This window comes from Scyliorhinus torazame, chromosome 29 (assembly GCF_047496885.1).
Source record: "Scyliorhinus torazame isolate Kashiwa2021f chromosome 29, sScyTor2.1, whole genome shotgun sequence".
Lineage (NCBI taxonomy): Eukaryota > Metazoa > Chordata > Chondrichthyes > Carcharhiniformes > Scyliorhinidae > Scyliorhinus > Scyliorhinus torazame.
The window spans coordinates 26,989,076-27,005,277 of record NC_092735.1 but is presented as its reverse complement, the minus strand read 5'-3'; the positions used below and the strand labels follow the sequence as shown (position 1 = coordinate 27,005,277).

General features: G+C 47.1%; 1 protein-coding gene across 1 annotated transcript in view; it reads right to left on the bottom strand.

Annotated features, from left to right (window-relative positions):
- The window catches only part of LOC140403967 (transcription factor PU.1-like), a 33,794-nt gene extending 21,888 nt beyond the window's left edge, over window positions 1–11,906 (bottom strand). The window contains exon 1 of the mRNA XM_072492267.1: window positions 11,792–11,906. Coding sequence (XP_072348368.1) covers window positions 11,792–11,814 — 23 coding nt within the window. The 5' untranslated portion in view covers window positions 11,815–11,906. The remainder of the gene's footprint in view (window positions 1–11,791) is intronic.
- Between the last annotated feature and the right edge of the window lie 4,296 nt (window positions 11,907–16,202).

Here is a 16,202-nt window from a genome sequence, read left to right as displayed (position 1 = left end):
AGGAACAACTGTAGCCAATCTGTTCATAGCAAGTCCTTGCTGACAGCAATATGCCACAATGACTGGATAATCGGAATTTTTGTACTGCTGGCATTTGAATAAACATTGTCCAGGACACCATGCTGGGGTAAGAACTTTGAACTAGTACAGAGGGATCCTTGAAGCCCGGTTAGAGGGCAGACAGGGAGGAGGGCAGGGGAGGGGCTTCCGGTTAACGTCTTTTCTGACAATGCTTTGGCGCAAATGGTGTTTAAAATGAGCATCACTCAAGGAGGAAATAAGGCACAGCCCATGGGTATCACAGGGGGTAGCCCCCAGGAGGGCAGTCTAAAATAAGTACATTGATCTGCTTCTGTGCATTTCTTCGTCACTGCCCCTTTAAGAACAAATAAAATAATTCAGCCGCTTCTCCCAGTTGACGTAGCTGGACTTCTTCAGTCCGGGCTGACCCCATTCAAGATGACTTACAACGGCCCTGAGTGAATACAGCTCCCAGCGGAATACCGGGACGCCTCGTCGAGGAATATATAAAATCAGAGAACCCTCCAGAAGGTGGTCATTTGGCCCTGGGTCCTTTTTAAAGGAGCAGTCCAATTTAGTGTCGCACCCCACCCTTTTCCCCCCTCCCCATACCCTTGCAACTGGGTCATTGTCAAGGACACATCCAACTGTCCTATTGAGATGACGTCCGCCCCTCTTTCAGGGATGGGTTCCAGATCAAACAAAAATTTACTCCATCGCCCCTCCCAGTTTGTTTGCCGATTGTTTTAAATCTGATGCCACTGGCGACTGACCCACTTGCCAGAGGGAACAATTCCTTCCTGCTTGCTCTATCGAAAACACCTGGTACCCCCATCAGGTCTCCCCCCTCTGGATTCAATGTTCAATTTACACTGTGCTCGCTGACCTAGGCCCGAATGCTGGTGTGGGCTGCAATGTCCCTCAAAGGTCAAACAGCGTCAGCAACCAATGCTCAGACTGACAACCACCAGTCGGGTGAGAGCTGCTAATGTGCGGAGTCTACACGTTCTCCCCGTGTCTGCGTGGGTTTCCTCCGGGAGCTCCGGTTCTCTCCCACAAGTCCCGAAAGACGTGCTTGTGAGGTGAATTGGACATTCTGAATTCTCCCTCAGTGTACCCGAACAGGCGCCGGAGTGTGGCGACTAGGGGATTTTCATAGTAACTTCATTGCAGTGTTAATGTAAGCCTGCTTGTGACACTAATAAAGATTATTATTATTATTATCTGTTCATTAACTCAGGGAGAATTGGCGCAGTGGGGTTGTGGGAAAGTGTTGTAAACATTGATGGAATAGAAGCAATGTAAACATACAGAGTCCATTCAGTCCATCTTTCCTGAGTCAGCTCTTTGAACAAGCTGTCCAATTAGCCCCGCTCTCCCCTGCTCTTTCTCCATTGTTTTACATCCAATTCCCATCGAGAGTTATTATTCGGCCAGTAAACGTATGGGCTAAGCTTCTCTCTTCTCGTTCCTTTGCCAATTAATTTTTTATTTTTAAATGTTTTTTAAATTCTCCTCCTTTTTCACATTTTCTCCCACATTTACACCCATCAACAATAAACAATAGTCAGCAAGGTATGTCAATCCCCATAATAACAACCATCCTATCCGCCCACCAACCCCCAAACCTCAACCCGCATGTTTACATAAACAAATGCCAAAAAGGAATCAGGGATTACCCATAGTCACCCTTAATCTACACAGCCCCCTCCCCCCCCCCAACTAATGTTCGATGTTATCCAGTTCTTGAAAGTGCATAATAAATAGTGCCCCTGACTTGTAGAGCCCCTCCAAGCTTCCCCTCAGTTCGAACTTAACCTTCTCAAGGGTCAAGTATTCCAACAGGTCCCCCGCCACGCCAGGGCACTGGGTGGAGAGGCTGCTCTCCATCCCAGCAGGATCCGCCTTTGGGCGATTAACGAGGCGAAGGCTATAATATCTGCCTCCGCTCCCGTTTCCACCCCTGGCTGGTCCGACACATCCGAATATGGCCTCCTGGGGACTCGGGTCCAGTTTCACATGCACCACCTTGGAAACTACCCTAAACACCTCCTTCCAGTGCTCCCCTAGCTTTGGACAGGACTAAAACATATGAACGTGATTCGCGGCCCCCCCCCCCCACCCCCCCGCAACGCTCACACACATCCTCTACTCCTTCAAAAAATCGGCTCATCCTCGCCCTCGTGAGGTGCGCTCTATATACCACCTTCAGCTGTATCAGCCCCAACCTCGCACATGAGGTGGAGGCATTCACGCTCCGGGGCACCTCACACCAGACCCCCTCCTCTATATCCTCTCCCAACTCTTCCTCCCACTTTGCTTTGATCCCTTCCAGTGGTGCCTTACCCTCTTCCAGAATAGCTCCGTACACCGCTGACACTGCCCCCTTCTCCAGTCCCCTTGTCGTCAACACCTCCTCCAGCAATGTGGAGGCCGGTTCCTCTGGAAAGCTCTGTATCTCCTTCCTGGCAAAATCCCGAACCTGCATGTACCTAAACCCTTCTCCCTGCTCCAGCCCATACTTCGCTTCCAGCTCCCTCAATCCTGCAAACCGACCCCGAAGAAACAAATCTTTTAGCGTCTTAATCCCCTTCTCTTCCCATTTCCGAAAACGTTTTGCCAATTAATTTTAATCTGTGCCTTCTCTTTACTAACTCTCGGGTGAAACTGTTTCCCCTTATTTGCTACATCGGGGCCCTTCACAATTTTGTCTATCTCTATTAATTCTCCCATCAGCCTCCTCCTGTTGCCAGGAGAATTCCCTAGTCTCACCACGTCAAGTAAGATTTCATTCCCTCCCTTCCTTTATCACCAACTCAAAGACAATGGCTGTGCAGGCCCATCTCACCCCTCAAGAACTTTAGCACGGAGAGATTTTTGTGACTGGGCCAAAACCACCTGCTTCCCGGATGAAGGAACACCGAGTGGAGTTGAGGAGCCAGAATTGTTTGACGGTGAATGGTTTGCATGTGGTGGACATTCCTACCATTCCCCACCTCACCTGCGGGATTATTGCCGGCAACAATGCAACTTGGTCACTCCATCGATACAGGCCTGTGTGGAGTGGCTGCTACTCCAGAAAATTCAAGGAAATTAATGGGGACATGATCGGAATGATGCCTGTCGGATAAAAGGAATGGGATCACTCTACACAACTGGGTATGGTAGCTGAGTAGGATCTTCTACAGGGCTAATTTAAATATGACCACATCTAAACCGGGAACAAAGGGACAGGTGTAGGTCAGCCCTCCCTCGAGTCTGTTCCAGTTTTCAATTAGATCATCAATGATCTGTGCCTTAACTTCATCTGCATGCCTTAAGCTCCATAACCCTTATGTTAGCCTTACGGGCTGTGAGGAGCGATCAGCCTCTTTTCTCTAGAAACGAGAAGGCTGAGGGGGTGACCTAATCGAGGTCTTTAAGATTACGAAGGGAGGGCAGCATGGTGCACAGTGGTTAGCACTGCTGCCTCACGGCGCCAAGGTCTCTGGTTCAATCCTGGCTCTGGATCACTGTTTGTGTGGAGTTTGCACATTCTCCCCGTGTTTGCGTGGGTTTCGCCCCCACAACCCAAAGATGTGCAGGTTAGGTGGATTGGCCACACTAAATTGCCCCTTAATTGGAAAAAATGAATTGGGCATGTTGTGTTCTGCTTCTTCACGTAGCACAAGCTGCTTCCTTGATGTGCACTCTGACAAAGGAAGGTTCAGACTTGGAGATAGGTTTAACACATTTATTGAACAGTTAACAATTCTCTTACTTGGGTTCGACTCTCCTGCTAATCTAACTATAGTAACTCGATCTAACTAACCAGTCTGCTCTAATCCATGCGGTGGGTGTAATGCTTCCCTGATCTGCCCCTGTCTCTCTGAGTGTTGCCTATGGAAAAAGAAAGAGAATGTGTGCCCTGTCCTTTTATATGGGTAGCCCCCTTGTGGTAGTGTCACCTCTGGGTGTGTCTTGACTGCCCATTGTTCGTGTCCTATCTTACTGACCTATTGGTTGAATGTGTGTGTGTCATCATGTCTCTGGTGCTCCCTCTAGTGTTTATTTAGTCCCAGTGTATTTACATTAACCCCTTGTGTATTTACAGTGTCCTAGTGTATCTACATTAACCCCTTGTGTATTTACAGTGATGCATATCACCACAGGGCACTCTAAATTTATTTTAAAAAAAGATTACGAATGGATTCAACAGGGTAGATGTGGAGATGATGCCCTTAAATATAAGGCAGTCACTGACAACTCCAGAGAGTTTAGCGGAGATACTTAGTCACCCAGAGAGAGTTGAGGATGCGGGAATCCTGACCACCAGGAATAGTCAAGATGAATAGCATAGTCGCATTTACAGGAAGACAGATATGTGTATGAGGGAGAAAGGAATGAAAAGATACGCTGATAGGGTCAGTTGGATACAGAGTGGGAGGATTCTAATGTGAAACATAAACACTGGACTGGATCAGGTAAGCAGAATCATTTTTCCCTGCTGTACATTCTATGTAAAATGCCCTGTTATAGCGCAGAGCACTTATAAGATAGGGTTTAATAACTCCAACTGGGAATCGTCTTCACCTAGAGAGTGGTCAGAATGTGGAACTGACTCCCATTTATTGAAACAGCGAGTGCATCTCTGGACATTGAGGTTACACGCAAAGTGCTAATTAAATGCAAGGGGTTATGCTCCAATTCCAAGCACAGCATTAGGGAAGTCATATGGTCGGTGGTGGGAGTTGTAAACCCTGCTCTCAAGACTGACCATACTTCCCCCACGGGTGGCACAGTGGTTAGCACTGCTGCCTCACAGCTCCAGGGACCCGGGTTCAATTCCCACCTTGCGTGACTGCGTGTAGTTTGCACGTTCTCCCCGTGTCTGTGTGGGTTTCCTCCGGGTGCTCCGGTTTCCTCCCACAGGCCAAAGATGTGCAGCTTAGGTGGATTGGCCGTGCTAAATTGCCCCTTTGTGTCAAAAGATGTGCAGGTTAGGTTACGGAGATAGGGCAGGAGAGTGGGCCTAGGTAGGGGGGCTCTTTCAGAGGGTCGATGCAGACTCGAAGGGCTGAATGGCCTCCTTCTGCACTGTAGAGATTCTATGATTCCTTCTCCAATCTATCTACGTCACTGAAGCAATGCTCACTAGAGCTGGGCCAGGGTGGAGGGAGATTACATCTGGGTTTGTGTACTCTGGAGAGGATGGCAGGAATTTAGAACAATTAAATAAAATGATCTATACTTGAATTCTGTACGAAGAACGTTACACCCCTCACAGGGACTTTTTATAGTGCAGCAACACAGACTGCTCTGTGGATTTTAAATGGTCAGAGATGAAAATAATCCTTTCTCCCCCCCCCCCCCCCCCTTCCCTAGAGGACAATGGTTATGGGCCCTACAATGGTTATGGGCCCTACAGTCACGCCACAATACTGGGCTCGAATCGTCAACCTTGGTGTCTGATTATTCACTCAAGCTGTTTTCAGGAAGGGGATCAAAGGGTATGGGAGGAAAGCAGGATTAGGCTATTGAATTGGATGATCAGCCATGATCAGAATGAATGGTGGAGTAGGCTCGAAGGGCGAAGTGGCCTGCTCCTGCTCCTATTTTCTATGTTTTCAGCTGGTTCTCATTGCCGTCCATTCCAATTCCACAAGTCACTATAGTTAAGCGCATCAGGAGCTGGGCCAACTATGGGACACTTAAGGCCAACTGTGGCAATCTTCCCACCCATATAATGCACCAATGCCAATTACTGCCAAACCTGGCACCTGCCTGGTCTGTAAGACTCAGAAGCAAATGCTCCAAACTCGCGGGGGTCAAACTCACTCCACTCAGCCCCAAGAATTCACTTTGCTGAAATTCATGACGTCGCTCATCTTAATGTGATTAGGCCTCTCGGGTTTAAACTCCTCCTCCTTTCTTTTCCAATCCCTCCATGGAGTTGCCCCTCCCTCCCCCATTTCTGTCATCTCCTCCAGCCCGACAACCCTCGGGAGATATCTATGCTCCTCTAACTCTGACCGCTCGCGTGTTCCCGATCACAGTCAGAGGTGTACCCGGGCCTCGAGCTTTGTAATTCCCTCCCTACCCCTCTCTGTCTCTCTACCTCACTTACCTCCTTCAAGACACTTCTGGAAACCTGCCTCTTTGACTAAGCTATTGGTTTCCCGACCTAATGTCCCCTTACGCGGCTCAGTGTCGCACTTTGATTTATAACGCTCATTACGTTAAAGGCGCTAATACTTTGTGCCAATTGCTTCTTTTTTACTGAAAGCCTTCTTCCTCGTTAAGGTTAGTGACCTCAGGAACCTGCCACTGGGCCCACAGGCAAAGAAGGTGTTGCACCCCATCACATAGCCAACGAAAGGGGCCACGTATTATTGCCTCAGCTGGCCAGACTCAATTCCACATCAGAAGGCCTCCCATCCGAGACCAGAGTACAACACCTAGGCTGGCAACCCCAGTGCACTGATGGAGGAGACGACCCCAGGCTAAGATCTTCCACCGATACTCAGTCAGCTTGTTTGAGGCACTCGGGAGGATCCATCATCAATCCCATGACAGCGTTTGAAGGAGGAGTATCGGTGCCATGGATGACGTAGCTCGGGCAGCCCGGTGGCACAGTGGTTAGCACTGCTGCCTCACGGCGCTGAGGACCCGGGTTCGAATCCGGCCCTGGGTCACTGTCCGTGTGGAGTTTGCACTTTCTCCCCGTGTCTGCGTGGGTTTCACCCCCACAACATAAAGATGTGCAGGATAGGTGAATTGGCCACGCTAAATTGCCCCTTAATTGGAAAAAATAATTGGGTACTCGAAAAAAAAAATTTCACTGTCCGTGTGGAGTTTGCACATGCTCCCCGTGTTATGGGTTTCGCCCCCACAACCTAAAAGATGTGCAGGGTAGGTGGATTGGCCACGCTAAATTGCCCCTTAATTGGGAAAAAAATGAACAGGGTACTCTAAATTTATAAAAAAGAAGAGGGAAGATCACCAAGTATTTCTGTGTCACCCTCGTCACTTTGATAAGTCAATTGTTTAGTGCTTGATTGGGGTTCTGTCTCCTCTTTCTCCACAGCCCTTTGCACTAAGCAGCACATGGCCATCAAATTCAGGAGATTTAATTTAAAAAGAGGCTACTTTTGCATTTCAGACAATACAATCCAACCTGTCACATCACCACCCACCGGACTGGGACTGGGCCCAAATTTTAATTAAGAAAAACAACTTTTCCTCAGTGTGGCTTGGTGGTGATCTCACTGGTCAGGGAATCCAGAGGCCCAAGGCTAATGCTCTGTCGACATGGGTTCAGCCACTTTGGACTTAGATTCAATGAATAAACCTGAGGTATAGAGCTAGCCTCAGTAATGGTGACCATCAAACCGTTATCGATTGTTGTAAAGACCCATCTGGTTCTCCAATGCCCTTTAGGGAAGGAAATCTGCCGCCCTGACCCGGTCTGGCCTACCTGTGACTCCAGACCCCCAGAAATGCGGTTGGCTCTGAAATGATCCAGCAAGGACAATTAAGGATGGGCAACATCACCAGGCCCACATCCCATGAAAGAATAAAGACAAAGAAAAAAGCACATCATTGGCAAAGCCACATCCCCTGTCCACGGGTATTGTGAAGGTAGCGCCTCCTTGAAGCCTGATTGGATGGCTCTCCCGATACAGTGTTTGATGGAAAACGCAAGCGTGGAAAATGCAGGCGGGTCCTTCATACAGGTTTGTGTCCGCTGTGTTGGAGAGGTACAGAACTAAAAGAAACAGCTGTATAAGGACACCATAATAGAGGCTGGGTGTTTAATGCAGGCAATCTTTCACTGGCTTCAATAATGGGTATTATTGAAGAGGTTGCTGCATTAGAGAAGTGATTCTCTATTGAGGTCACCACGTAATACTGGGTGGTGTGTCACATGACAATTCAGTCACTTCAGAAACTACAATAGGGGAGGTTTCAGCAATTATTTCTTTGTGCTTTCCAATTGGTGAATATCCTTCTTGATCAATCTTCCTGGGTGCATGATGAGAACGCAGTCTCGTCCCGGCCAATGGGACCAACGGGCTATATCAACAATTGCGAGACGAGTGCCAATCAACATCCTCGAGGCCGCCCATTGGAGAACCAACATCCAATAATAATAATCATCATCTTTATTATTGTCACAAGTAGGTTTGCATTAGCACTGCAGTAAAGTTACTGTGAAAAGCCCCTCACCGCCACATTCCGGCACCTGTTCGGGTACACAGAGGGAGAATTCAGAATGTCCAAATTACCTAACAGCCCGTCTTTCGGGACTTGTGGGGGGAAACCGGAGCACCCGGAGGAAACCCACGCAGACACGGAGGGAACGTGCAGACTCCGCACAGACAGTGACCCCAAGCCGGGAATCGAACCTGGGACCCTGGAGCTGTGAAGCAACAGTGGAATGTGTGGGGTGCGAGGCGGGAAGCCATTGCCCCAATCTCATTTTAATTTCTGGATTCAGCCACAATGAGCAAAGCAAAGAGCCTACCCTCCCTCCAAGTGGAATCATCCTTGGGTGTGCCTCCTAGTGGCCAGCTTGGTGTTGTGTTGCTGGAGACCTGGGAGAAAGTTGTGGGGCGCTGTTGGCTGGTGAGAACTTTGAGGTGGGGGGGGGGGGGGGCGCGAGTGGAGAGGATTGAGGAATAACAGAGGGTTTTCATATGTGACAATTTGCACATTCCTTAACCTCTTCCTCCTAACATGTTCATCCCTAGAACTGTCTGGAATAAAGCTCAACCAATTACGCAATAATCCCTACGCCCACAGCTGGATCAGGGAGCAAGGGATGTGAGAGTGCATTTTTGCTCAAGACACCTTTCCTCTCATTAATGACTGAAGAATAATGTGGTTGAGTGCTTTAAAGGGGCACACAACAACAACAACTTGCATTCACATAGTGTCTTAAAAATGGTTAAATGTCCTCTGGCACTTCACAGGAGCAGTTCACCAACAGGACATGGCAACCGGCCACATAAGGAGCGACAGGGACAGGATTGGACAGAGAGATTTTAAGAAGCATCTTAAAAGAGGAGAGCGAGGCATGGTGGGAAGGTTTAGGGACAGAATTCCACAGCTGAAGGCAGGGCTGCCAACGGCAGAGCGGTTAAAATCCAGCGACGGTCAGGAGGCCTGGATTAGAGAGGCACAAAGAGTTCTTGGAGGGACATGGGGCTGTAGGAGGTTTCAGAGATAGGGAGGGAACAACGATTCGGTGAAGATAAGATGTCAAAAAATATGATGCGTGAAACCCAACACCAAACAGAGCCAAGGAGAAGATGAGACAGGTCTGGCCTGTGAAGATGTACAGGAGCATGTAATTAGAAGCATTGTTTTCACTGTTGAAAACTCCACGTGCCTATCACCTAACACCATGTAGCACTGGAAAGGCAGCAGGAGCATACAGAATCATACTCTACACCACCACCTAAAAACAGATGATCCAGTTGTTATTTTAAGGAGCTGGCTGTACACAAATTAGCCGCTAGTTTTTCTACAGGTGAATACACTTCAAAAGTACTTCATTGGCTGTAGAGTGACTTGGTACAAACTATGGTTGTCACAGATGCTGTGTGAATAGCTATTTCTTGATAAACAACGCTTGCCATATCCTTGACATATTGTTGCCGATTCACTTTCATTGCAGAATGGCAGCTCAGACCTAGTCCTCGGTTATTTTGGTAAACAGCTTGCCTCCGAGAACTCTCTGCCCCCCCCTCACTTAAGACAATGACTTGCTACAAGCTTAAGCAGCACCCTACTCAAGTGGGCAAGCTTCCCGAGCACCCCTCAGTGTGCGCAGTTCCACTCTCCCCACTTAGCACAACGGAAGATTTCCTCATCATGAAGACTAGACCTTGCCCACAAGTAAAGTCGCCATAGTCCCAGGTGACCAGAGGCTGCTTTCCCCTTTGAGGGGGGGGGGGAGAGCTGACTGGTGGTGATTGAACTTGAGGAGCAACACACCTTGGGCGAGGGGCAAGGTTCAGAAGACGGGGCCTCCCAGATAACCTCAAATCGGTATGGAATTCGAACCCGTGCTGCTGCCCTCGCACTGCTTCACAATCCAAATGTCTATCCAAGTGAGCTAAACGGGCCCCCTTCCAGAGACAGACAGATTCACCTTAGGAAGGAGCCGTGCTCCGAAAGCTAGTGATTCTAGTGATTCAAAACAAACCTGTTGGACTTTAACCTGGTGTTGTAAGACTTCTTACTGTGCTCACCCCAGTCCAACACCAGCATCTCCACATCATGGAGACAGAGGTCTGAGACTCACTGGCCAATGTATTCCCTAATTTACCCATGAGAGGGAGCTACAACACCCCCCTCCCTCTTCCACTCCTCTCTTGTTAAGTGTTAACTTTTTAGCCTGATTTTATCTTGCATATAGTACAGAACAGTGCAGGAGCAGAAACAGAAAGAATCAAACCCAATCCTATCCGTTTAGAAAGAAAAGCGATGCAACTTATTTGCGGCTACAAAGGCAAAGTTATAAAACAGCAAAAAAACAAAAATATATGCAAATACCTGTCTATTTATAATCACCAGCTATAATAATAAAACACTTATAAAAGCAAAATTCTCTTCCAGTGCCTCAGTCAGCATTTCTCTCTCTACAAACATCAAAAAAGGGAGATCATTAGGTCAGTCTAGTTGTTGTTTGTGGGATGTTATCAATAGCGAATGCTTGCTGCATTTGCCTATACATCAAGAGCCTCTTCAGCACTCTGAAGTAATTAATTGTGAAGATATTGACACAGGCAATGTCTAGATGCTAATGTAGAGCATCTGTGAGAAAGCACTTTTTAAAAAAATCTTAAATTGCATTTAACCATCAGTCAACTCTTGGCCTGGATCCTAAAGTTTGGAAGTGTCAGGGATATGGTCGACAATCATTATTTCGATTCCTTTTGCTGTGCTTTTTTTTTGGCGGGGGGATGGGGGAAGAGGTAAAATCAACCAAATTTCAGCAAAATTGCACAGAATGATGGCAACGATGAGAATGGTACAACATTTTTTTTTTTAAATTGAGAATCAGCTTCTGTTAATAATGAACTAATAATAATAAAGCTTGAAAAAATAACTGCAGCTTTAAAAAGGACCACAGCAGAAAAATGCTACCTTGTGACACTGATATAGTAATGTGGTGTTTACTGAAAACGATTCCAGCTCAGAAACTATCACACACACATTTACAAGGTGACACATCTGTAACCGGCATACAAGTACACATATAGGCAATGCAACCATCAATCTGTCAAAGGGTTAAAAAAAAGTCAACATTTCCCCTTAACTTCTCGCGACTTCGAATCAACCCAGGATTTTCACAGTTTAAGTTTGTTGGGATCTTGCTTAAAGTGCAGTCGTACCGACTGTGTGTGTGTCTGGCACCGCCAACAAGCCCAGATTCCTCAACTTCCATTTGCCATTTAAGAAATCTCTTGTCGCTAAACTTCCTCCACACGCAGATTAAACAGGAATTTACAATTTGCACTAAAGGAAAGTCATCAAGTAATTTGGATGGAGGGGGAAGAGCGAACTCGAAGCGACTCCCAAAGTCGTCTTTCAGTTGGGCATTGAAAAAGTTGCAAACTTTTGTTTCCAAAGTTTCAAACTGTGGGGAGAAAAGTTTCAAACTTAAGAGTTTTGTTTTGTTTTTTGGGTCTGGTTAACCAGGATAGGGCCAGTGAGTTTAGCAGTGTTGGAGCTGGGTGTTTTGGTAGAGATTTATCTTGTTATGTTTACAAGTACTTACTGCGGTGCTTCCAGTGTGTGCATGTTGGTCGGAATAGGGTTGTGAGAGTCCGATGGCTACTCCTGCTTCCCTTCTAAACCCAGTCGAGAGTCGCTACAAGCTTTTTAAACATCTCCCACAGCTTTAGCATGTGGGTGGAGCTTGTTGATTTCACTGCAAAAATCCCCTTGGCATTGCACAATCACATTTCTGGGAGTCAAGCTGTGTATGTGTGTGTGAGAGAGGGGAGGGTCAGGCGAAAGAAATATTATTTTTATTCCAAAAGCGTGAAAGTAACGCGGGTCCCACAGCCAGGGAATCATTAAAGAGACGCTGAACTCGAGTTAAAGCAAACACAGTTATTTCTGAGAAGGCACCATTGTGATCTCACCCGAGTTTCCCAAATTGTGTTAAAATTGGCAGATTTCATCTCTGATCTCCAAACTACATACAGAGCAAGGCAAATTCCCCCGGGAATCCATGTAGCAAGTGTTAACTATCCCAGCTCACCACATCCAAATGATACACTTGCAGCGACCCACTGTCGACACTGACACACTTGCAACTTCCAGTGGCTACCATCCTTTGCAGAAGAGGTTTTTCTAAAAAATATTAGTTGGGGCATTTATTGCCCATCCCTAATTGCCCTTGAACTGAGTGGCTTGTTAGGCCATTTCAGAAGGGCAGTTAAGAGTCACCCACATTGCTGTGGGTCTGGTGTTGCATGGAGGCCAGGTCATCTAACGATGGCAGATTTCCTCCCGGAAAGGGGCATTGATTTTATACCTTTCTCAGAGTCACAAGGCCAATGTGTAGTGTGAACGGGGCCAGCCCTTAATCTGATCTAATAATAATAAGCGCTTATTGTCACAAGTAGGCTTCAATGCAGTTACTGTGAAAAGCCCCTAGTCGCCACATTCCGGCGCCGATTCGGGGAGGCCGGTACGGGAATTGAAGCCGCACTGCTGGCTTTCTTCTGCATTACAAGCCAGCTGTTTCGCCCACTGTGCTAAACCAGCCCCTTAAATCCATCTCCTTGCTTGCTCCAAAAAAACAATTTGAATTTAATACAATGTCCCGACTAAAGAGACACAAACCAGAGAATAATAATCTTTATTGTCACAAGTAGGCTTACATTAATACTGCAATGAAGTTACTGTGAAAATCCCTCAGTCGCCACATTCCAGCGTCTGTTCGGAAGAATTCAGAATGTCCAAATTACCTAACAAGCACGTCTTTCAGGACTGGTGGGAGGAAACCGGAGCACCCGGAGGAAACCCACGCAGACACGGGGAGAACGTGCAGACTCCGCACCGACAGTGACCCAAGCCGGGAATCAAACCTGGGACCCTGGCGCTGTGAAGCAAAGAACAAAGAAAAGTACAGCACAGGAACAGGCCCTTCGGCCCTCCAAGCCTGTGCCGACCACGCTGCCGGTCTAAACTAAAATCTTCCACACTTCCGGGGTCCGTATCCCTCTATTCCCATCCTATTCATGTATTTGTCAAGTTGCCCCTTAAATGTCACTATCGTCCCTGCTTCCACCTCCTCCGGCAGCGAGTTCCAGGCACCCACTACCCTCTGTATTAATCCCCAAGACTGTGTAAAAAAACTTGCCTCATAAATCTCCTCTAAACCTTGCCCCTCGCACCTTAAAACTACGCCCCCTAGTAATTGACCCCTCTACCCTGGGGAAAAGCCTCTGACTATCCACCCTGTCTATGCCCCTCGTAATTTTGTAAACCTCTATCAGGTCGCCACTCAACCTCCGTCGTTGCAGTGAGAACAAACCGAGTTTATTCAATCACTCCTCATAGCTAATGCCCTCCATACCAGGCAACATCCTGGTAAATCTCTTCTGCACCCTCTCTAAAGCCTCCACATCCTTCTGGTAGTGCGGCAACCAGAATTGAACACTATACTCCAAGTGTGGCCTAACTAAGGTTCTATACAGCTGCAACATGACTTGCCAATTCTTCTACTCAATGCCCCAGCCAATGAAGGCAAGCATGCAGTATGCCTTCTTGACTACCTTCTCCACCTGTGTTGCCCCTTTCACTGACCTGTGGACCTGTACACCTAGATCTCTCTGACTGTCAATACTCTTGAGGGTTCTACCATTCATTGTATATTCCCTACCTGTATTAAACCTTCCAAAATGCATTACCACACATTTGTCTGGATTAAACTCCATCTACCATCTCTCCGCCCAAGTTTCCAAACATTCTAAATCCTGCTGTATCCTCTGACAGTCCTCATCGCTATCCGCAATTCCACCAACCTTTGTGTCGTCTGCAAACTTACGACTCAGACCAGTTACATTTTCCTCCAAATCATTTATATATACTATGAACTGCAAAGGTCCCAGCAATGATCCCTGCGGAACACCACTAGTCACAGCCTCCAATCACAAAAGCACCCTTCCATTGTTACTCTCTGCCTTTATGACCTAGCCAGTTCTGTATCCATCTTGCTAGCTCACTCCTGATCCCATGTGACTTCACCTTTTGTACCAGTCTGCCATGAGGCACCTTGTCAAAGGCCTTACTGAAGTCCATATAGACAACATCCACTGCCCTAACATCATCAATCATCTTTGTGATCTCTTCGAAAAACTCTATCAAGTTAGTGAGACACAACCTCCCCTTCACGTGCTGCCTCTCGCTAATACGTCCATTTGCTTCCAAATGGGAGTAGATCCTGTCTCGAAGAATTCTCTCCAGTAATTTCCCTACCACTGACGTAAGGCTCACCGGCCTGTAGTTCCCTGGATTATCCTTGCTACCCTTCTTAAACACAGTGAGGATCCAAAGATTTCTGTCAAGGCCTCAGCAATTTCCTCTCTAGCCTCCTTCAGTATTCTGGAGTAGATCCCATTAGGCCCTGGGGACTTATCTACCTTAATATTTTTCAAAACGCCCAACACCTCGTCTTTTTGGATCTCAATGTGATCCAATCTATCTGCACACCCTTCTCCAGACTCAACATCCACCAATTCCTTCTCTTTGGTGAATACTGATGCAAAATATTCATTTAGTACCTCGCCCATTTCCTCTGGCTCCACACATAGATTCTCTTGCCTGTCCTTCAGTGGGCCAACCCTTTCCCTGGCTACCCTCTTGCTTTTTATGTACGTGTAAAAAGCCTTGGGATTTTCCTTAACCCTATTTGCCAATTACTTTTCGTGACCCCTTTTAGCCTTCCTGACTCCTTGCTTAAAGTTCCTTCCTACTTTCCTTATATTGGCTTTGTCTGATCCCAGCCTTCTAGCCCTGTCAAATGCCTCGTTTTTCTTTTTGACGAGGCCTACAATATCTCTCGTTATCCAAGGTTCCTGAAATTTGCCGTATTTATCCTTCTTCCGCACAGGAACATGCCGGTCCTGAATTCCTTTCAACTGACATTTGAAAGCCTCTCACATGTCAGATGTTGATTTACCCTCAAACATCCGCCCCCAATCTAGGTTCTTCAGTTCTCGCCCAATATTGTTATAATTAGCCTTCCCCCAATTTAGCACATTCACCCTAGGACCACTCTTATCATTGTCCACCGGCACTTTAAAACTTACTGAATTGTGGTCACTGTTCCCGAAATGCTCCCCTACTGAAACTTCTACACCTGGCCGGGCTCATTCCCCAATACCAGGTCCAGTACAGACCCTTCCCTACAAAGATCCAGGCTGACAAGAGCAGGCATTCCACACGATCCCACGCTTGATCTTAGCCAAGAAGCACCAGATGAGTAAATCAATAGCTTTATTTTTAATTTAACTTCTACCAGCTAGCATAGTGAGATCTGAACCCATGTTACTAGAGCATTTGCCTGGGCCTCTGGATTACTAGTCCAGTGACAGTACGTCTATACCATCATCGCCTCCTTGTTTATTACACCCATATTAGGGAGTTAACAAACTTGGAACTCCAATTGTATTTGCTACTAGACTATACTAAGAGAAGGCACCCAGTCTCACCAAACATCTGCAGTTGTTGGGCTATTCAATTAGTCATCAACATCTGGGTCTAGAAGTGGATAAAATTGACATCAGCCTCAGCTCTTGATCGCCATTCAAGAATGGGCTAATTCAAACGCCACCATTCCAATGGTCCTGTAAACCCATGTCCTCCATCCATTGACTTCTGTTAGCCGGTGAGCATCAGGCGAGAGAAGGTTACGATCTGCCAGTGATGGGCAAACCCACTCTGGTGTACCCGCGCTGGTGTACCTCACCAACGCTCACTGTATGGACTCGCTGGTCACCTGTGGAATCACTTCCCCAAACCCCATCCCCCGCCACAGCCCAGCCGAACGGGTCGACACTTCAGGAAGAGAAAATGGAGTCTTCTTTGAAAGCTTGAACATTGCTAAGTAGCTACAAACAAAGCAGTGGAAACTGTGTGTTGCCTCGAGCCTTTCAAAGTTCCAGAAAGGACAG